The 23746-nt window shown below is 37.5% G+C and overlaps 1 protein-coding gene across 4 annotated transcripts in view; it reads right to left on the bottom strand.

Moving 5' to 3' along the window:
- Positions 1-23746, bottom strand: part of DAGLA (diacylglycerol lipase alpha) — a 124848-nt gene that overhangs the window by 35917 nt on the left and 65185 nt on the right. For all 4 annotated transcript variants that reach the window (XM_032220016.1, XM_032220033.1, XM_032220042.1 and 1 more), the window contains 7 exons: positions 16183-16321; positions 9343-9554; positions 8008-8109; positions 7286-7424; positions 5398-5485; positions 3397-3531; positions 2243-2320 (listed from right to left, as the gene is read on the bottom strand). In XM_032220016.1, the coding sequence (XP_032075907.1) occupies positions 2243-2320; positions 3397-3531; positions 5398-5485; positions 7286-7424; positions 8008-8109; positions 9343-9554; positions 16183-16277 (849 nt within the window). In that variant the 5' untranslated portion in view covers positions 16278-16321. The remainder of the gene's footprint in view (positions 1-2242; positions 2321-3396; positions 3532-5397; positions 5486-7285; positions 7425-8007; positions 8110-9342; positions 9555-16182; positions 16322-23746) is intronic.

Genomic DNA, 23746 nt, shown 5'->3' with positions numbered 1-23746 from the left:
ATGGAAAGAGATACCATTAAAGAGATACCATTTCATAAAGTTTCATGAAATGTTTAAATATAGCTGTTTTCAAAATATGCATCGTGTCTTTTTTCTTAATTTTCTTCATTTATGTATCTTTTTTGTATACTAAAGCTATAAAATGTCTACATTTGAGGTTTATAGCTTTAATTCAAAAGTATTGCTTATTTAACTCACAAAAGTCCCAGTAAATCTCAAATGGTTCTATTACCTAGGTATAAACAGTGCTATAAGCAAACAGTCTACAGTGGTTGATTCATTTGTACAAATAACTATAAATAACTGATTTGTACAAATAACTGCTTACAAAAATGGTTTACCTATGCCAGCCATTCTCAAAATGTGGCCCAGGGACTCTTCAAGGAGTCCAAAAATCAAATAAATAAATATTTTAAAATTTCTCAATTTTAAATTCTAATACAGTAAACATAAATACAAATAACCCACATAGACCAAAACTCTTTGGCACCTTTTTACTCCTTTTCCATATCTTCAAATGCTTTGGAGAATAGGTCAACACCCCTCTTCTCTGTGACAGCACGTCAAGTATTGGAAGGCAGCTATCATGTCACCCCCGAGGCCTTCTCTTCAATAGTTAGACAGACCTAGTTATGTTAACCATTCATCATATGATTTACCCTCCAGACCCTTTATCACCTTTGTTGCTTTCCTTTACACTCTTTCTAGGACCTCAGGATCTTTTTTGTATCGTGATGACCAGAACTGGACATAGTATTCCAAGTGTGGCTTCACTAGTGCAGTACAGATCAGTACTATCACTTCTCGTAATCTTGATGCTATCCCTCTGCTGATGCATCTAAGTCTGCAATGCTTATTTTGGCAGCTGCAGCACACTGCTGGTTCATACTTAAGTGGTGATCCACCAGGATACATGGCTCTCTTTCACAGTTACTACTGTTGAACCAGATACTACCTATTCTGAACCTGTGCATTCGATTTTTCCTGCCACATTTTCTCACCACTGAACTGCATCTTGTTTGATAGATCCAATGCTCAAGTCTGTCAAGATCCTTCTGAGTATTGAGTCTATCTTCTAAAGTTTTGGCAATTCCCCCAGCTTGGTGTTGTCTGCAAATCTAATAAGGTCCCCTTCTGTCCCCTCACCTAAATCATTTATGAAGATGTTGAAGAGGTATCCCACTACATGCTTTCTTCCATGTAGATGTAGTTTCACTGAGGACTATACACTGAGTGCGATTGATCAGCCAGTTGCAAATACATTTAGTGATGATGCTATCTATTCCACATTTTTATATCTTATTAACAAGTAGGTTGTGATCTACTTTGTCAAATTCCTTCCTGAAGTCTAAAAAAACTATATTCCAAATAGCTCCCCAATCCATTAAGTTAGTCCCTTTGTCAAAGAAGTCAGTAAGGTTTGTCTAGCATGATCTGTTTTTAACAAATCCATGTTGACTTCCAATAATCACTTTGCTCATTTCTAGATGCTTGCAAATCCGCTGCTTGATTATCTTTTCAAGGATTTTCCCAGATACTGATGTGCTGCTTATTGGTCTGTAGTTTTCTGGATACATTTCCCCCCTTTTTGAAGATTGGAACCTTATCGGCTCTTTTGTAGTGCTCTGGTAGTTCCCTAGTGCTCCAGGAGCTTTGTTTTGTATGTAGAAGCTTTCTATGGAGCATTTATTCCAGATTAGATTTCAATCTTTCAAGAGTTACACAGTCCCTAAGTCATATTATTGTGATAACATTTAAATACTGGGCAATTTATGCTGCCTGATCCTCTTTTAAAGAACTGGCCAACGTTCAAAATGCAACTAGGGTACAGCAATAATTCTCTGAGACATAAAAGAAACTGGAAACAGAATCACAGAAAACTGATGGCAAAAAATACTCAGTGGTCCATCGAGTCTGCCCTTTGAGTCTTGTTTGTTTTTGTTTTCTTTTTAATTTATGAATTATTTTAATTATTAATTATATTTATTTTTTGTTTGATTTTTATGTATTAATTAGATTTATCTACATTTGACAGTACTTTACCTGTCAAATAGCATATGTTGTTTGCTTTGGCAAGATACGTTCATGAGTGTTGTTATGAACTAATAGATCTCTACCTTATCTAATAGATCTCTAACATCTAAGATCAGAACAAGAGTTTATCCAGGGAAAGACAGAACAACTAATTCCTTTAATCCACTGAGTTTGCATATTTTCTGCAATAAACAATCTGATAACTTACTGAGTTTTTCAGGTCCAAATATTTTGTGTTCCTGGTAACTGGCATTCCCGACAAGAAAGCTAGTATATCATTGTTTGCCTGTAAATCATATAGATTAGGAAAAATGTAATTAAAATATTCAGCTTGTACTTAAGGAAAGTAAACACTTCTTTGTTTGAATTAATGTAGTTGGAAAGTATATTATTCTAAGTGTGTGCTGTCAGTTTCTTTTTCTTTGTTTTTCTCTCTTCTCTGAATACTGGGAGATTGATGATTTTTTTTACCTGAATCTGAAGCCTAGAAATGTATAAAACCAACTGTCAGTTTTGTAACATCTTATAGACAATTTTATTTATTTTTCACATGTCTGAACCACCCTTATCCTTCAAAGAGAATGATACATTTATGCCTTGATTTTTGTGGACTAGAATACAAATATGATAATTTAATAGTGGATTCTAATCCACAAAAATAGGCTTAATTAAAATAATTACAGTACCAGCCTTGAAATTGTTAAAAAAGGCTTTTGTGTGTGTGGGGGTGGCTGAAGCTACCTAAATTGTTATATAATTGATCACCACTAATTGTCATTGATATTTCTTATGGCAATAGCTATTTTGTCTCTCTTGTCATATTCCCACTACTTTCACACAGTTTTAGTTGTGACCTATATTGCTGAGCTGTGATGCTTGGCCAACATTAATCTATTTTCCGTCTTCTGGATGGAAAGCGAAAAAGAATGTTTAATAGGATATTTGCAACTATCCCTCAGAATAAGCAATGTCTTCATTATCCAAATTACAGTATTTGCCAACACTCAATTGGTCCTAGACGTTTGTTCAATGTATTCCTAGAATTAATAGTCAGACCAAATTAACCTGTTAAGTGGTTAATTAAAAAAAAATCAGACCAGAGAGAATTGGTGCTTTATGGAATTTTCTCATAACTAATATGATTTTTGAAAGACATTTAAAATCATAATTTCCTCTATTTCAGTAAACAAATATTTATTAATTCAATGTTGTCAATAAGAAACAGTGAAACTGTTAAGTAGCTGGGAAGTGAATTATGATGAAGTATTAGGTATTTTCCAAATGAAATGTATCACAGAAGGTAATTTTAAGTAACGATTTCACCCACTTTTCATTGTTAAAATGAGAATTCCTCACACTCACTTCATCCAACACTGCACTACGTTTTGCCCTTTGTCGTTGACGTAGTAGAACGAGGCCTGCTATAATATCAGATGGGACTATGTCAAGATCTCGGAAAAATTCAGCAAAGAGATATGCAATTTCAGAGTAAGCATCCTGAAAGATCCAAAGAGGAAAAGGTGAAAAATTAATCTGCAACAAGCAAGAGACAAGAACTTGAAATAGTTGTTAGCTTGTTGGATTGGTAAAGGCATTATATTAAACCACAATGGAGTTGCTTTTTTTAAAATTACAGTATGTAAACAATCCTTTATAACTTAGTTTTTGTGTGAATTAAGCAACCATTACTGAATAAGCAGTAATGCTGCCTTGGTATTATGTATAAATGCAGCAATTTCTGGATTACCAGTTTCTGCACATGGCTGAATGTATTGATTTTTATTTACATTAAACTTTTCTTCCAAGACGTTTAAAATAATATACATAGCATAGTGGGACACAGTGGGATGCAATGGCTCAGTGGCTAAGACACTGAGCTTGTCTATCAGGAGGTTGGCAGTTCAGCAGTTTGAATCCCTAGCACTACGTAATGGAGTGAGCTCCTGTTGCTTGTCCCAGTTTCTGGCAACCTAGCAGTTTGAATGCATGTAAAAATGCAAGTAGAAAAATAGGGACCACTTTGGTGGGAAGATAACAGCGTTCCGTACGCCTTCGTCATTTAGTCATGCTGGCCCCATGACCACGGAAACATCTTTGGACAGCGCTGGCTCTTCAGCTTTGAAATGGAGATGAGCACCGCCCCCTAGAGTTGGGAACGAGTAGCACATATGTGCAAGGGGAATCTTTACCTTTACATAGCATTACTTAAATTTTTTTCACTACAGTAGTCAAGAAATAATGCTTGAATCCATATATATGATAAAAAAAGCTAATAACATGAAATAATATGAAATACTAATTACTACACATAGATAAACATATAATATGGTTTGCTTAATGTTGACTTAGCATGATATTGCCACTCTCTCATCATGAAAGTGTTATGTGAATCATGGCACTGTGACTTGTTCAACAAACCATGTTATATACTAACGTTATTATATAAATCAGGCCTGTGACAAAATTTGTTGAATGGCAGGCATTAAGCAGAATAATGGAACAGGTATTTGAATTAAGCCTCTCACTTTCTATCCAATACATTATCTATTATATCACATTTGTCAAAACAACAATAACTGATTTAGGCTAGGATCCTCCCTCCAACCCTTAAGGCCACCAACTTAAGACTTCCAACCCTAAACCTTGAAAACTCACAGGCAAAGTATAATAGAGACCAACATTTCTTGTCTCTAGCGTCTGGAATTCAGAGAAAAAATTGTGTGTGTATGTGTCTGTGTTAGATCAGGTAGTTTCATTTTACACAGTAGTATTTGCTATCAGTACACCTATTCTTCTTTATTGTGGGTGAACATGCCTGCACAATTCAATATCATGTATCAGATACTACATATTAAGTAAGATGTCTTGACAGCTGCAAACAGGCCAAGATTAGATGGTTCTGAGGAATGTTATTACTACTTTTGCTTAATGTAAAATGTGGAATTCCTTTCAAAAGTTTCATGATTGAAAAAAAATCTAAATAATTGATTACTCCATTTTAATTATATTTTTAGTAATAAAAGATAATGAAAGATTACTATATATTTTAAAATTAGCCAACTCAATAGTTTTAGGCCCCTTTACAAGCTAAGTATTTTTCTTAAATTAAAAATGGCTTCTTCTTTTTTGCAACTAATCAAGCATGAATGAACAGCTTACCTGTAAAGATTTATTTGCACCAACTATGAAAAGCTTTTCTATTCTTACAACAGAGCACCACTGGATCAACATGTATGCATGGAATAGCCCAATAGGATACTTGTACCATATTTCCTCTCATCATCAACCACAGTTTTCAGACTATAATACTATCAAAATCATGAATTATATTTGTTTTTTAATGACAAGACAGTAGCTGCTTACTGATTGTGAATCTTTTGTTCGTGTACAGCAGAGAAAAACTTTTAGACGGCGAGTCCAGCTGCTAGCCTGGCCTTCTTCCAAGCGATGCCTTAAGAAGAAAAAAATTACAGTCAAATGCAATCACCAGATCAAAAAGACATCAAGAGCCTAACATCAAGAATATATAAACACTGGAATAATATGGAATGAAATAGTGAACAGTTCTGAATGTCATCTGTCTTAAAACTTCCACACAAAAGTAAAATTTCCCTCAAATACAGCTCAGCTCCTAGTAATCAAAATAATGTTCTTTTGCAGCAGAAGAGAAATGGCTTTCCACTGTCTTATTCCAAAGCTCTCTTTCTTTTTCTTTTAAACTTCCTAGTCCAGTTTACAGCTCTGGGATTTCTCAGTGGTCTCCCATCCAAATAGTAGCTGAGCCAACTTTGCATTATTTGTTCAAGTTCAGCCAAAGTAGGCTACATGCTGCCACCTGCAGGAATATAGTTACATTACAGAGATACATAAGTTGCCCTAGAAAAAGAATGTCAAGAATGGCTCAGATCGGATAAAGGTGTTCACAAAGCCTACTCATGTCTGTTTCTCATTTGACTCATTGTTGAGTCTTTATGTTTAAGAGATAAAGGAAACTTTTCCCTTTTGTACCTTCCTCTCTTCAAATTCTTCAAGCTTTTCTGCCTTTGTGGATTTCTCAAAATATGTAGCTCTTACTTCAAATACAATCAGTGTCAGCATTTAATAAAATATGGACTGACCCCTTACTCTGCATCTCAGTTAATACATTATGAGCATTTTTAAAATGGGAAGTTCTGCTACTTAATTACTCAGTATTTTTTAGCACTCTGTTTAGATTCTGAACCATATTCTCCAATAAGGACTTCTGCTCAATTCAAATCTCCAATACAACCTAGGCAATATTACAGAAGTTTGATCCTCCATGGATTCTGAAGGAAAACAAAATGATGCAAAATGTTAATATTGTATGTTTGGTCAAATAGCCTATATATTTGCGGGAAAAAAATGTCACACTGGCTAGATTGAATTAATTAAAAATGTTTGCTCTATTTTAACTTCTTTATTTTTAAAAATAGAAAATTGCATTGCTGAAGATACCATTTTGTTGTCAAATACTCCTGGCTCATTAAGTTATGACAAACTAAATACACATTCTTTTATAGTTTTGGGTGAATGACATCCAATGTATTCCATTTATACTTGGATGACCTTGGCCAAATCACTACCTTTTATTCTAATGTACATGATAGCATCATTATGAGAAAAAAATTGACTTTTGCTGCATAGTTAAGAGGACTATAAATATTGCAAAATATATATATTAAAGAATATCACCTGGAAACCAAAATTGTGCATACATTCATGTACATACATACATACATACATACATACATACAAAAACAAGACATTTACTATTGACAATTCCAAAAAAGTATTCCCAATACGTAAACTGCACTATTTGCTGCCATATTGAACACACTCATTTGTGCTTATCTACATTGCAAAGGGTTCAAATCCCTAGCGCCACGTAATGGAGAGAGCACCCGTTACTTATTCCAGGTTCTGCCAACCTAGCAGTTTGAAAGCATGTAAAAAATGCAAGTAGAAAAATAGGGAACACTTTGATGGGAAGGTAACAGTGCTCAGTGTGCCTTTGGCATTTAGTCATGCTGGCCACATGACCACAGATACATCTTCGGGCTCTTTGACTTAGAAACGGAGATGAGCACCGCCCCTAGAGTCGGGAACAACTAGCACATATGTGCAAGGGGAACCTTTACCTTACATTGAAAACAATAGATTTGCATTTATCTAAATTGCAAATCTATTTTATAAAACCCTGAGTCAACCTCTACAATTACAACTTTCTTACCTCAGGTTATATGTTCTTAGATTACGTTGTCTCCTCTTTGTGGCTCGCAATTTAACAAAAGTCCGTCCTGTTGGGTCAAATACGCAGAGGACAGTGATGCAGACACTCAAAATGACCACCCAGTTGCAGACGACCATTCCTAGTGAAACAGAGGAGACAGATGATAAGGACCAGCTTGTAAGTGGCAGATCTGACTCATTTGTACTCTTTCCTTGAAGTTTAAGTATTCTTTTCCACAGAGTAATACTCCCTGTTTGATTTTCTTTGACAAGGTAAAGATAATTCTTGTATAAAATTTCTGATATTCTTGGAGATTCTGTAACATCATAAATATATTATAAAATATATTTAATGAAGGTTATCAAGCAAGCGCAATGAGTATAAATACTGTGAATAATAGTAGTGACCCCCCCAAATAGTTACATATGCATTACACCACTTTGTTCAGTCTATATCTTCAGTCCTTCACCGGATCATGGCCTATAGAACACTTTTTTTTTTAGCACAGCCTAGTTAGACTTCAACAGTTATTTCCTTTCTAATTGTAATACTATTAATTGTTATGCCTATGAATAAATGTACATGAATGTTTTCAGCAAAACTAAATTACAACAGTGAAACAGCAAGACCTCAAAAATTTTGCTTGTTTAGGTCTATAAACAGGTTAAATCTCAATACACTATGATGCGTAAACGTGATTTTAAATACTTATAAAGACATACCCAAAGTAACACTCTTGGCAGTAACATCATTGCAGGAACTGTAGTACTGGGTTAACCAAACAATGCCCACAATAGCGTAGACAAATTCAATCACCAAGATTGCTGGAACAATAAGAATAGAGTGTACAATGGTATAACAACACAATAACAGCAGCAGCAGCAGCAGCAGCAGCAGCAACAACTGATTTCACCATATTTCTGAGCATCAATTCTTAGCCAATGATGTGTAATTCTAAATGGGATGATCTCATTGCAGCTACACCAGAAGAAGTTAGGTGATTAGCTTGCTTAGATATCTAATTATAGCATATATCCTATTCTATGGTGACATTTTATGATGATTTTATCATGGTTTTACCTTAATTTAATATTTTATCTCATATACTGTATTGCCCACATATATATTTTCTGATATTTTATTTAAACTTATATTTTTAAACATATATTTCTTGTTCCTATGTATAATGTGTCTTATTAGTGTTGTATATCAGAGAGATTGCATGACCTTTGTAGATGCCATACACTAAATAAAAATAAATGTCATTCTAAAACTTTTCACTTTTACCCAGATAAACATGCAATGTAAGACTAGGAGAAAAATATTAAAGAATGATAATGGGGAACCTTAACTATAAAAATGAGCAAGGGAATCATCCAAAATGTCTTATCTCTCTATAGCACATATATACCCACATATATGTAGACTTTTTTTTTGGAAGCTTGGAGTGAATAGCATAATATATTCCACACACTTTTGGGAGGGGTAGATAGGCATCAGATTTTTTTACAAATGAAAGCTCATGGTAAGTGAACAAAGGAAATAATGGTGAGTTTGAGAAAGATAATTATAGTATGTGTTTCTTTTCACAGAATAGTAAACTATATTTACTTATCCTTAAAAGTATCATGCTAACATGTTTGTCTTTGCTGAATATAAGAAACAGCACACATGCACCACTGTCAAGGCATTAGACAAAGTATATGTATTTCATTAATGACACTGTCCATTTTTAACAATAAAAAAATTCATAAATGTGCATTCGCCCTAGAAAAATTGAAACAGATTTTATGGAGGCATATTTTCCTATTTGGGGGGAAATAACAGTATGTTTTCCCACATCTGCAAAAGTAATGAAATAGTGACTAAATTTGCAAATAATATTTAATTTCAGTAGCCATATATCCAGATGCAGATATCTTTTGGTGCCACAACTGAAAATGCACTTGGATCACTCAGTGTTTGTAAATATTATGAATGGAAAACCCTTTGAGAACACGACTGCAGCTGCATCAAGACCAAAAATTAATAAAAAACCCTTGACCGCTGCCTCTTACCCAGTCTGACGTATAGCACATATTGCATGGAATCCCGAGGTTCTGTGTACAAGATGCTTCCACGCATGCTGAGCCAGATGATTGCAACTTCAGCGATCATGCAGCTGAGCAAAATACCCAGATAACCTCTGCCATGGTCCACCAGATTGAGAGAGCAGGTCTCATTGGGATTGTATGCCAGTCCAAAGAGCACCACAGAAAGGATGATGAACCTGCCGTACATAAGCCACATTCACTTGACAAAGCTTGAGACAATATATACACGACCAAAGACTTTTAGCCATATAAGGAACAAGAAACCTAACATTAATTAAGTGTTTTTTAAATTGTTGTGGTTTGTTTTGCTTTTATATAAGTTGAGAAAAGAAATATCTCTTTTTTAAATTGCTGGGAATAGTTAGTACTATATAAATAACCAAACTGTTTGCAGTTTATGAAATTAACTGCTGCCAATAAAAGCTTGTCCCACAGTAAACCACTACTGTATCTCTAAGATACTGTAGTATGTGTAATACTATATTCACAGATAAATTATTTTGATATTATTCATAAAGTAAATATGTCAAAGTTTCAATTCCTAAATGGACTATCATATTGCTTTTAGTTGATTTTAGGTACGGGGGTTATGGGATTCTCAGATAATATATCGCAAACCTGTATTTCGTTAATATTCATTTATGGGTGCTATGCATTCCTTGTGCTGCTGTAATAGTAAAATGCTGGTGGATAGCTAATAAGTCTTCCCCCCTCCCCACCCACATACTGATTTCTGGATGGTGTCCGAGAACACACTCTGTTTTCCACTACAATACAAAGGGTGGGGGAGGAGGCTGCATCAATCCCTTGAGGTTTATCTATCTCTCCATCATGTAAAGCAGCCTGGAAATGGGAACAGTAAAAACCTGCACATACTTCAACAGTCAGCAGAGGGCAGGCGAAAATGTTATCAGGCACACATTTTTTTAATTCCCATATGCCAATTATATTGTTTTTATCCCGGCATGTAATTTACCATGCTTGCCAATGCATGCACATGAGTGCATACACTTTCTCATTCTCTCACCACACAGTGCATCTTAACAATCACAGGCTCCTAAATGTCATACATTTATTTGCTTATGAGGAACCTACCCAACAAGATGAAGACAACACATAAATGCCATTACCACCAACAATTATTGTTTTGTCCATTAACAGCAGAGTTCGGGAAACAGACATTAGGCTAGCAAGTACTAATCTGTTTTATATTAGAACCTTGAAATCTCATAACAGAAAACCCAGTCTCACAGCAAAAGAATCCTGAGGTCAGATATTAACATTAGGTATCAGAACCAAGGAGAGATCAATCCTTTCACACAAAAGCCCCTTTTTCTACTCTGTTAAATCTCTGATTGGGAGTAAAATAGAGTTGGAAGGGACCAACTCCCTGCTTAGGCAGGAAACCCTATACCACTTCAGACAAATGGTTATCCAATATGTTCTTTAAAATTTCCAGTGTTGGAGCATTTACAACTTCTGGAGGCAAACTGTTTCACTGATTAATGTTCTGTCAGGAAATTTCTCCTTAATTCTAAGTTGCTTCTCTCCTTGATTAATTTCCACCCATTGCTTCTTGTCCTACCCTCAGGTGCTTTGGAGAATAGTTCGACTTCCTCTTCTTTGAGGTAGCCCTTGAAATATTGGAGCATCGCTATCATGTCATCCCTAGTCCTTCTTATCATAAGACTAGACATACTCAGTTCCAGCAACCATTCCTTATATGTTTTATCCACAAGTCCCCTAGTCATCTGTGTTGCTCTTATCTGCATTATTTCTAGATCTCAACATCTTTTTTACATAGTGGCAACCAAAATTGGATGTAATATTTCAATTGTGGCCTTACCAAGGCATTATAAAGTGGTATTAACACTTCACATGATCTTGATTCTATCCCTCTGTTTATGCAGCCTAGAACTGTGTTGGCTTTTTTGGCAGCTGCAGCACACTGCTGGCTCATGTTTAAGTAATTGTCCACTAGGAATCCAAGATCCCACTCACAGTCACCACTGTTGAGCAAGGTACCACATATATTGTACCTGTGCATTTTGTTTTTCTTGCCTAAATGTTAGCTTTTTCACCACTGAATTTCATTTTGTTAGATAGCGCCCAATGTTCAAGTCTGTCAAGATCCTTCTGTATCTTAAACCTATCTTCTGGAGTGTTGGATATTTCTGCTAGCTTGGTGTTGTCTGCAAATTTGATGAGTTCCCCATTTATCCCCTCGTCCAAATCATTGATGAATATTATGAAGAATACTAGGCTTAAAACAGAGCCCTGGGATACCCCATTGCATACCTTCCTCCATGTAAATGCAGTTCCATTGAGGACTACACATTGAGTGTGGTTGGTCAGCCAGTTACGAATCTATCTGGTGGTGATGCTGTCTAACCCATGTTTTTCTTTTCTATCAAGTAGTAGATTATGGTCTACTTTGTCAAATGCCTTACTGAAGTCCAAGTAAATTATATCGACAACATTCCTCTGGACCACTAGTTTTATCACTTTATCAAAGAATGCAATAAGATTAGTCTGGCGTGATCTGTTTTTGACAAACCCGTTAGCTTTTGGTTATTACTTTGTTTGCTTCTAGGTGTTTGCTGATTCGTTGCTTGATTATCTTTTCCAGAATCTTCCCTGATATTGAGGTCAGGGTGATGGGTCTGTACTTTCCTGGATCTATTTTTTTTCCTTTTTTGAATATGGGAACTACCTCATCTCTTTTCCAGTCCTCTGGCAGTTCTCCGGTGCTCCAGGATCTTTGAAAGATATACTGTATTTTTCAGAGTATAAGACGCACCTTTTTTCCCTTAAAAAAGAGGCTGGTACGGGGTGTTTCTTGCTCAATTCCCCCCCCCCCAGCCCCCAGAAGCACTCTATATGCCTCCTAAAGGCTATGCATCAATGTTCCCTCTACGCTGCACGCCTGCGCAGTCACGCAGGTAACAAGAAAACACCGCGCAGAAGTTTCAAACTGCAGCGCAGTGTTTTTAAATGTCTTTAAATGTGACTGAAAATATCCACCTTCCCTCCCTTCTTTCTCTGCACCGAACTCTCTCCTCCATCTGATGATTGGGGAAATCAAAGAAGACTCTGCCCGGAGATTGATGACGCTGCAGAAAGGAGAATTCCCATTGGTCCTCTGGGGCTTTGTCGGTTTCTGGGAAAACGGGATTTGCTGGTTGTTGTCCTGCGTTTCTCTGCACATCTGGGGTTTCTCAGGCATTGCGTCATCTGAAGCCCCGTTCTGGACTCGGCAGTTTTTCTGTGATCCCTTCGCTTTGGGGAGAGAAGGTAGCAGCATGGAGTTGGACTGCCTGAGCCAAAGGGGTCCACGATATCTTGAACTTGATTTTTGAGCAGTACCAATCCATTCCACTCTTTCCCTTTCTGTCTTTCTTCTATCTTCCTTTTCTTTCTCTTTTCCTTTCCTTCTTTTCCATTTTCTTTCCTTTCTCCTTTCCTTTCCTTCTTTTCCATTTCCTTTCCTTTCTCCTTTCCTTTCCTTCTTTTCCATTTCCTTTCCTTTCCCCTTTCCTTTCTTCTTTCCCATTTCCTTTCTCTCTTCCTTTTCCTTTCCTTCTTTTCCATTTCCTTTTCTTTTTCCTTTTCTTCTTTTCCTTTCCTTTTCTTTTTTCCCATTTCCTTTCCCTCCCCCTCTCTTCCCTTCGTTCCTTCCTGGGAATCTGAGGGAGAGGGAGGGGACCCTTTTCCTCCTTACCTCCCTTCCCAACATCTGCTCTGATGGCAATTATGGCTAAAAAAAATTTCAGGTGCTCAGGCATGAAAATGTGCCATTCAAACACTATACTTTTCGGCACACACTGAAAAAAAAATAGAGGGAATATTGCTATGCATGCCTTTTTTTGGAAAAAAAATGGGCCTGTTTTCATGAAAAATGGGCCAATTTTTGCTCGATTTGGGGGAGTCCCACTCCTCAGGAGCAAGCCTCCTAAAGGCTATTCATGCCCTTTTTTGAGAAAAAAATGGGCCCGTTTTCTGAAAAACAAACCGTTTTTGGGAGGTCTGCAGAGTGCAAAAACTTTTTAAAATTATTTACCTCTTCAAAATCTGGATGCGTCTTATACTCTGGTGTGTCTTATGCTCTGAAAAATATGGTAGTTCAGTGGTTCTGCGATCACATCTGCCAGTTCCTTCAGAACCTTGGGGTGTAATCCATCTGGTCCTGGTGATTTGAACTTGTCTAGGGTAGACAGGTGCTCACTTACCATTTTCTTCCCTATTTTAACTTGTGTTCCTAATCTGTTTTTTGTGGTGCTGTTTTTTTGTGGTGGTGGAGTGTGTCTATTGTCCATCCACCCAGTTTTATTATTTTTAACATCAACCAACTCAACATACTGTATATCTTCATCTCCTTTCTCACTTCCATCAAACTTCTTGTTACATTTTGTATAATAACCTGGAGATCTCAAAAATGTGTTTATGGTTTTGTATATATTTATTTCTAATAAAGATAACACCACTGTAGTTATTCAATTTTTTTCCTCCTTGGGAATAAGTATGACCCACTTTAATTACAAAAATATTAATGGGCTGATATGGAAGAATTGCATTTGCCTCTAATCAGGTATTGAGCTTCCAAAATGTAGATTAATCCAAGAAGCCCTGTTTTTAATAGTTTCTTAACGATTGCCGACATGGTTTGGCTTTCTCAGTGGTAGTATCTACATAGAAATCAATTCCATCTTTTCTTTTGACACTGACAGTATGATTTGGGTGGATTTATATATTAATTATCATCTACTACAACCATGGGTATAATTTACAGCTGTGCGAAAAAGTCCTGCACACTTTCAGTTTTAAGCTGTATTTACATGTTTAATCAACTTTTCACTCATAGAAACCACACAAAATTAGTACTTTGATGAAAATTTCTGTAGTTGGATTGAGATGCATATTTTTTATTAATATAATCAAAGTCTTTTAAAGGTTTTGAGTGAGTTTATGTGCTAAAACAAGCACAACTTGAATTTTTGAGAATGTTAGGATTGAAAGTAGCCAATTAGCAGTGAGCTTTGGCTAACCAATCAAAATGCACAGAGGCTAAATCTATGAGCCAATCAATGTTGTCATACTCTCTGACTATAAATAGGTATGAAAAGCATCGAGAAATTTAATTTAGCTCTGGCTATGGGCAAGGATGATGGCCTTTGCTTTTACCAATATTGAGTAGTGGCATCTCATTATTGTGCTTCAAGAAGAGGGTTACTCCTGTACAGAAACAGCCGAGAGAGTGAAATGCCATCGTATCACAGTGAGCAGAGTGGTTGAAAAATACCAAATAACTGGTTCAGTTGATGACAGGCTCTGTTCTGGAAGACCAAGAAAGTCAACAAAATGGCAAGATCGGGCTCTGCAATGCATTTTGATGGCTGACAGGAAGCTCACCTCACCTCAGATTATAAAAATTTGGGGTGAAACATGTGATGTAAAAGTGTGCACAAGCACAGTGTGTCGCAGACTGCATGCCAGAGGGCTCAAATGCTGCAGGGCTTGAAGTAAACCTTTGCTCACAGACGCTCACTGTTCTCATCGACACGCTTGGGCCAAGAAGTATGCCAAATGGACCAACCAACAGTGGGCCAAGGTCATCTTCAGCAATTTCTACTTGACTGGGAATCAGTGCAATAAGTATGTCAAAAGATTTCCAACTGAAGAATTTAGGCCGTACTGGCTGAATCTATCTGTGAAGCATCCATTGCATGTGATGATCTGGGGCTGTATTGCTGCTTCTGGTATTGGTCAGATACAAATCATGCAGGGAATCATGAATTCCAAGCAGTATGTTGAAGTCCTGGAAAAGACCATGCTTCCTTCAGCTCAGCAACTTGTAGGGAAGAACTTTTATTTCCAGGATGACAACACTCCTTGTCATCGAGCCAAGTCCGTCCAGCAGTGGATGAAGAAGCATGGTGTTCGACTCCTGGGTTGGCCAGCTCAGAGCCCGGATTTGAACCCAATTGAGAACTTGGGGGGCAAGTTATGAAATAAGCAAGAAGCATCCGAAGATCAAGCAGGAGCTGACTGAATCCATTATTGCAGCCTGGCACCACATTGTCACCAAAGATCACGTGCAAAGGCTTATACAGTCTATGCCGAAGCAATGCCGCCTGGTGATAAGCAATAAGGGCTGGCCAATTTCACATTAGTAACCATGTTTGGTTACCCAAACGGTCCTTTTCAGGGCCACAAACAATAAAAATGTTAACAAAACACTAGCATCGGCCTTAGTAATTGCAACACATATGCCACTGGGTATGCATGTGTTTTCATAGTCATTGTAAGCATGCAAGAAAATTCACAATCCCCATCCAAACAACACTAAATTGCAAAAAGCTTATGCTTTTCATTTAAAAACCACCAGTATTTATTTATATTTGTATAAAATATCATAAAATCAATGGCCTATCCAAAAAATGTCATAAACCGTAAACCGTGCAGGACTTTTTCAAACATCTGTATGTGGCTTCCTTTCTGTTTAATTCAATTATGATGCTTTGAAATTCTTTTTAGCTGATTTAAGAATAAACTGGATACTCCAACAACTTCCCTGAAGACGTTACAGAACCATAGTAGGGGAACAAAAAATAAAAAAAAAATATTTGAGCCTGAACCTTATACATGCATAGATCCATTTCCATGCTGCTTTGTATATATGAACTTTAGCAGAATATTTTAAATTGCAACGTAGTATTAATACCTGGACATGAAAATTACAAAACAAATATCAATGGCTTATGACCTAACAATAGACGTCTTCTTCTCATGTATATTTTCACTTACCAAGTTGTATGAAGAAGAAAGAGAAAAATGGCAGGCAAAACAAGATCATCACTTCCCACAGACCAGCGACGACGGAACACCACAATGCCTGGCATGGCTAGTGAGCCTGAAAAGGGTCACCGGGCACAATATTAACTTTCTGTAATAGAAATACAAAGAACAGGAACATAAATTGTTTCTACATATGACAAAATCAATATTGTTGCTACAAATTTACTACAAAATATATTGTCTAGACACATTGCTTCAAAAATTATGTTTGTTAAAAGTCTTCAAAGAATCAATAGCTCTTTAAACTCATAACACATTTTTATGAGAATTCAGAATATGTAAACTAAATTAATACTATTTATTGTAGTACTACAAGAATAATAATAATAATAACACTGTAGTAATACTATTTATTGCACTTCAACAATAATCAGATTCAGTGGGCCATGAAAATGGAACCTTACATTACGAGTGTAAACCTAGTTTCTTTTTATTTTAAAATAGGCTAACATTACAGAAAATGTTTATTTTAATATATTTGATCCTTCAGAGAACATTTAGCAGATGTTGGGTGCATTTCCTTGCTTTTGGAGATCAGCAAAATATTGCCTAATTGACATGAGTTGCGTTTATCTTAATATTGGCACATTTTGAGTTGACTCTATTGGATAACATTTCTGTTTATAAACATGAATCTATTTTTGTTGGTTATATTCATCTATTTTGAAAGTTTGAAATTCAATTTTTGAATTAGGTTTATTTTGGTTTCTACAAAAAAAGTAAGGAATGGGACTATTAATAATTTAGTTTGCTTTGGTTTCTTTCTTTAAAAAAAAACAACTCACATTGTTATCACCATTTATAGACACAAGGAAAGACAGATATACACACACATTTACAATCACACGTTCATTTGATTGGTTTGACTTAATAAAATATAAAATATGAAAATTACATTAGATCTAGGGATGTAAAAAAGTGAATTAATATCTACAGTAATCTACAAACTGATAAACCTGAAAAGAAAAAAATTAACTCCTGTTCAAGTAAGAAGAAGGGCGGAACAGAACTGTATTCCTGATTCTAGAGAAAATTCCCTTTAGTCATAGGAATTAACTTAAGCTATATAGACTATTCTATTTCTTCTAGCCAATAAATAAATTGATAGAATGAAACATAAAGGAAAAGGATTTAATCTGGATTACACATATGTTACCTAACTAGATACTGTTGTGTTATCTGTTCAGACAAGAATATTTCATGGTTCATTTCAACTTGATCACCAGAAAAGAGAGCCTACAGAAAGTACCTTACTGGGGTTAACATCTTCAGCCTAGAGCACTCTGCAGATTATGCAACAAAGGCTACATCTGCAAAAGTAAATTGTGTATCTTGCAACGTCAATAAATGTGGAAAAGCTAATTTAATTATCTACATGCAGAAGTCTCTCAGAACTATTGCTACTTTGAGGTTTGCTCATGTTACTAGTCCTCTGAAAGGTCATGATTTCTCTAGGAATCAGATACTACATTCAGAGCGAGCCAAAAGATACATCCTGTAGCCACCAATTTTCCAGATTTGCAGAAGAGGCCAATTATTGAAATTCCAGTGTATGGTTCAAATAAATAGAAAGTGCATGGCACACATCCGGTTTATGCCATGTATACATTCCCTGGATTTAGAATGGATTTGGGAGCAGAAATAAACATAATTTCTTATGGCCGCTAAAAGGTCAGATTTATCCTACCATGTTTCCCTGAAAATAAGACAGGGTCTTATTTTCTTTTGACCCCCCCCCCAAATAAGCACTTGGCCTTATTTTCAGGGAGGTATTATTTTTGAGGTACAGGAGGCGGCGAGCGTGGTCACTTCATGACTGCTGCGGTGTTGCAATATTTTCAGGGGAGGGCTTATTTTAGCACATGTGCTCAAAAGCCCTATTGGGCTTATTATCTGTGGAGGTCTTATTTTCAGGGAAACGGGGTAGATATAAAGTAGGATACATCTTCAATTTTTTTTTGTCTTGGTGGATGCCATAAAAATCTTCCCTTACTGTGTATATAAACACTTTTGTGTACTTTCTAACAAATCTAACATTAGAAAGACAGTTTTGTTGCTTGTATGTACACTGAGAGCTTATGCACCAGAGACAAATTCCTTATGTGCCCAATCACAATTGGCCAATGAAGACTATACTATACTGTTGTGACTCAGAAGTAGTTTGCTGTGAGTTGAGTCGGGATGCAGGAATAATGAGCAGCTGTTGCTTGTTAGGGTCGTCTTCTGCAGATAAAAGACGGATGGTGCCATGCCTTAGTAGCAGAAGTCAACGTTCGTTCATGGTTCGTCGTTCGTGGTTCATTGTTTTGAGATTCAAAGAGGCACTTGGATAAGTGATTTGCTTTCTGTAAACCTGGTTTGCTGTAAGAGCTTTTTGTTTTTGCTTTTGCTGTGTAACTTTTTGCCAGAGACTTTATCTACGTTTATTTTTGGGCTCGCAACCAGCTTGAGCCAGGACTGATAAAGATATTTACTTTGAAGTTCTGTCTGACTGTCATTTGTGAACGAGCGAAGGGGGGGGGGGTGTCAGAAGACTATACTATGCTATGCTATGCTATACTAAACTCAGTGGTGGGTTCTGGATCCCGTTGCAACCGGTACAGTTGCAACAGGGCCCAGCCTCCACCACATGAACGTGCATAGCGCACGTGCACATGTCCTTACCTCTCGTGATGCTTCTGCGACACTCCAGGTACTTGGTGGAATGTTGCGCATGCGCCGTGTGCTCCGTGCACGTGCATGGAAATGCCAAAGAGCTCGGGCAGGCGGGTGGGCCCTCTGGAGCACTGTACTGGAATGGTACCCGGTACTCTTGGCAGGCACCAGTTTGCCCGTACCGAGGCGCAACGCCTGCAACCCACCGCTGACTATACTATACTGTACTGTACTATTCTATTTTCTATTCCTTCCACATCCTCTTTCTTCAACCTTCATTCATTCTGAAACTTTTTCATCCTACAATCATTCTGCTTTCATTCCTGTTTCTTTCACTTTTTGTCACCTTCCATGTCCATTTTCTTGGACTAAGTGTTATATCTTATGATTCTTGATGAATGTATTTTTTTCCTTTTATGTACAGTAAGAGCACCAGACAAATTCCTTGTGTGTCCAATCATACTTGACCAATAAAGAATTATATTCTATATAGTACACTGTTTTCTATGCAGTCTACACAAAACTAGCAAAGATGTCTTTCAGTTTCAGTATTTAGTGGACCTATTTTTAATATCCTTAAACAAATGGCAGCTGTGATCTTTAGTCATTCCTTGCTCACTGCTTGTACAACTGCTAGAGGAATATAAACTACCTACACAAATGCAAAGAAAATTTTGCAACTATGGCTGAAAACCTGATAACAATTAATAATTTATAGTAAGCCTCAACATGGCACAAAATTCTTGCAAATTTTAAGATATTAATTGCTTTTCTCTGTATTTTAGATTTCTAGCAGTTTAAGCATGAAGCTACCAGTAGCACTATCAGTACTGCTTCAATGAATCTTAGTTCTAATTCCTATTTGCATCCATTGTGTTTTCAGTTATAAAACAAACTGTTTTCTTAAGCAAAGAACAAAACGTAGATCATCTAGTTTCTATTATGCATTACAACTAGTGTGATGATTTAACACAATATAAAAGCAAACAGCCAGGAGCTTGAACCAGAGGCTTGTCTTTACTCAGCAGCATCCATCTTACAACAACTATTTCCTGCCCCCAGATCACATGACTAGAAATGTTAACTGTTTCCTAACATGCATCAAGAACTGGGCATAACAATTGAACTTGAGATATAACATAAAGCATACACATCATTACATCTTCCCTCTTAAGTATAAAACATCTAATATGATACAAAGTCTTTCCATATTTTTGGTTTAATAGCTCGATCATAGCGAGAGAACGTAACCGCTGTTCATCAGCAGTAGGATTGCTGTCAAGTTGGGAGTCACTCCCAGCATTTTCACATGCTGATACGCTTGCATTATCCTTGGTGTCCTCGGTAGACTGTATATACGAGTTCAGAAATTCTGTACCATCATGTGTTTGCGCTTCATTTTCCTTGTTATTTGCTTCTTCTGATGAAGTATCAGCGGTAGTGTCTGGACGAAGATGATGCCTTTTTCATCTCAGTTGCTGTCCACACTTGGTTTCAACTACATATGATTTTGGTGAATTGTCTTCTCTGTCAATTCGAGCAGGTTCCCATGTTCTCCCAGTGACTTTGTGTCTCACAGCTTGCCCAGCACACAGTGGATGAAGAGACTTGGTAGATTTAGCAAAATACAGTTTTTGCTTTCTCATGTTTATGATCCTCTGAGCTGTTACCCGCTCATGTGGGAGAGAATGAGGCTGCAATTTATGTGGTGCAGTAGGCACTGTGGTCCTAGCTGTGCAGGTGAGCGTAAACCCTCAATGGGTGTTACACGATAGGTTAACAGGCCTAAGTACACATCCTGCCCTGATGATTGTACTTTCTGAATAATGGATTTGGCTATGTCAACATACTTCTTTGCTAGGCCATTGGCCTGTGGGTGATAAGGGCTTGTGGGTTTGTGCCTGATTCCCCATTCATGCACGAAGCATTGGAATTCAGCACATGAGAATTGTGGCCCATTGTCAGACACAAGTTCTTCACATGCTCCATGTCTTGAAAGTATTGTCTTAAAAGCCCATATGACTGTTGACGCTTTTAGACTTCCCAGCTGCACTAGTTCAAAGTATTTGGTGTAGTAGTCTACTATCATCAGGTAGTGGATGTCTTCAAAATGAAAAATATCTGTAGCCAATCTCTGCCATGCCCATGAAGGAACATTCCACGGTGTAAAAGGTTCTTTCACATTGTTTTTTTGAAACGTCTGACAGGTGTCACACATCTTCACAAGTGTCTCAATATCACAGTCCAAATTAGGCCAATAAACCACCTCCCGTGCTCTGCACTTACACAGAGTAATGACCAAATGTCCCTGGTGAATTTGTTCCATTACTTCTGCCTGCTGTGACTTAGAAATAAGAATAAGGTCACCCATTAATATGATATCCTCATGAATGGATAGTTCATCTTTCACAGGCCGGAATTCCTGCACTCAGGACACAGCTTCTTGCGTTTTTCTGGCCAGCCATTGCACATGACATGAGTTAGTTTCACTAGTACTTCATCCTGTTTGGTGTCTTGTCTTCTCTTCTCCAGCCGTACATCTGATATTGGCATGTTCACTAGTACTGTATATACCTGCTCTTCCAACTCAGGTTCATCCCTGGCTTCATGTACTTCTGGAAACACCCTTGACAGGCAATCTGCCATTGGAATTTCCTTTCCAGGCTTATACTTCACTGTGAGATCATACTGTTGTAATTTCATAATCATTCGCTGCAAGCATGAAGGTGTAGAAGCTAGCGGTTTTTGTAGTATGTACTCCAATGGCTTGTGGTCGTTTTCCACAACTACCGGGCGACCATATATGTACTTGTGAAATTTCTCACATCCATCCACAATGGCCAGCATCTCTTTCTCAATTTGTGCATAATTGGCTTGTGTCATGATCAGTGCACATGGAGCATATGCCACAGGATGTCCTTGTTGAGTCAGTACAGCACCTAACCCAACCTGGGATGCATCCACTTGAAGCACAGTGTCAGCATTTACGTCAAAATATTTCAGTATTGGCCCTGGATGTTTAGTGATCAGTTTCTTCACTTTGTCAAAAGTCTTTCCATGTTTGCATCCCAACACCAAATAGCATCCTTCTGAAGCAATGTGCGTAGTGGTGCTGTCTGTTGAGTGAGGCCGTGAGAGAATTTCGATAGATAGTGGAAAATGCCCAGTGATATCTCCAGCTCCTTTCTGGAGGTTAGGGCCTTCATGTTAAGAACTGCTGTAATCTTCTTTGGATCAGGCATCAAGCCCTCTTTGGTTAGTACGTGTCCAAAGTATGTTATTTCTTCTATCCCAATTTGCATTTTGTTTGGATTGAGTTTAAGATTTTTCTCATGACATCAATTGAGCAAAGCAGTAAGGTTTCTGTCATGCTCTATTTGATCCTTTCTATAGACCAACAAATCATAAACTAATACTTCAATACCATGTAGACCAGCAATCAGTTCGTGTGATTTCTTTTGAAATATTTCCTGTGCAGACACTATGTCGAAAGGTACCCTTGTGAAGCGCCATTGACCCGCAGGGGAGTTGAAAGTAGTGAAGTAACTGCTGGCTTCATCAAGACGCAATTGTCAGTAACCAGATTGGGCATCTAATACACTGAACACTGTTGCTCCTACTAGCTTGTGTGTTATGTCCTCCATGGTGGGGAGTTTGTAGTGTTCTCTCATTATTACTTTGTTCAAATCCTGTGGGTCAATGCATATGCGAATTGCACCTGTGTTCTTCTCCACAACCATAGAACTGACCCATTCCGATAGTTCAGTGACCTTATTTACTACTCCCAACTTCTTCATCCTAGTGAGTTCCTGTCTAACTTTATTCACAAGAGTTAGAGGTATTTTCCTTGGGACATGAATGACAGGCTGTGCACCCTCTTTTATACGTATGTGGCTTATACCTGGGAGGCCCTTGAATAGATCACAGTATTCATGTTTAATGTCAGCCTTCATCAGACCGCTATGCCCACCATCCACAATCATTATGATCTTCACAAGTCCAATCTCTTTACTTGTTTTGAGACTTAGTACGGCTGGGGCTTGCGTTTCTATCATAAACAATTGTAAAACCTTTTCAAATCCCTTGTAAGAGCATTTTGCATAACAGTGACCCATTACTTTCAGCCTTTCACCACCATATCCCATTAGTTTCGGTAGGTCCAGAGTCTCTAAGCGGGATTAATTCCTGAGGTGTTCCAAGTATATGTGGCTTGGCACACAATTTACTTGTGCTCCAGTATCTATTTTGAATGTGACTGGAGTTTTGATAGCCCCTATCTGTAATGTTACATTTGCTTCATCTGCAGATTGATGTGCTTTCTGTACCGCTGCAATATATCGGAGAGCAGTCCAAGTCTGACCCTGCATTGTCATCATTGTCCTCTATGGTGTGTACAGCCCGTGTTTGTGACCTTCCGGTTTGTGAAGACAGTTTACACACCCTGGCAAAGTGTCCTTTTTTCTTGCATTTCTTGCAGATCTGCCCCCTTGCAGGACAGACACTATTTTTATGGTGCATGTTTCCACAATATCCACAAGCTGCTTCTCTATTACTTATCCCAGTGCCATAGGTGCCTTTTATTCCTTTGTTTGCCCTTTTTTGACCATATCTACTGCTTTGAGTTTCTATAGCATTGATCTGGTGCTGTGTTCCTTCCAGTACCTGCATGTCCTTTCTTGACATTTCATATGCTCTGGCAATCCTTATGGCTTCATCAAGATTTAAGTCTTCTTCCTGCAGCAGTTTTTCCTGAACTTCCTTAAACTTACTGCCCATCAGAATACGGTCTTTAATTATATCTCCAGCATTATGAAAAGCACAGTCTTTGGCAAGCAAGCGCAGCTGCATCACCCATTCA

The sequence above is a fragment of the Thamnophis elegans genome, chromosome 1, assembly GCF_009769535.1.
Source record: "Thamnophis elegans isolate rThaEle1 chromosome 1, rThaEle1.pri, whole genome shotgun sequence".
Classification (NCBI taxonomy): domain Eukaryota; kingdom Metazoa; phylum Chordata; class Lepidosauria; order Squamata; family Colubridae; genus Thamnophis; species Thamnophis elegans.
Note: the sequence above shows the minus strand (reverse complement) of the source record. Positions and strands in the feature narration are given on the sequence as shown.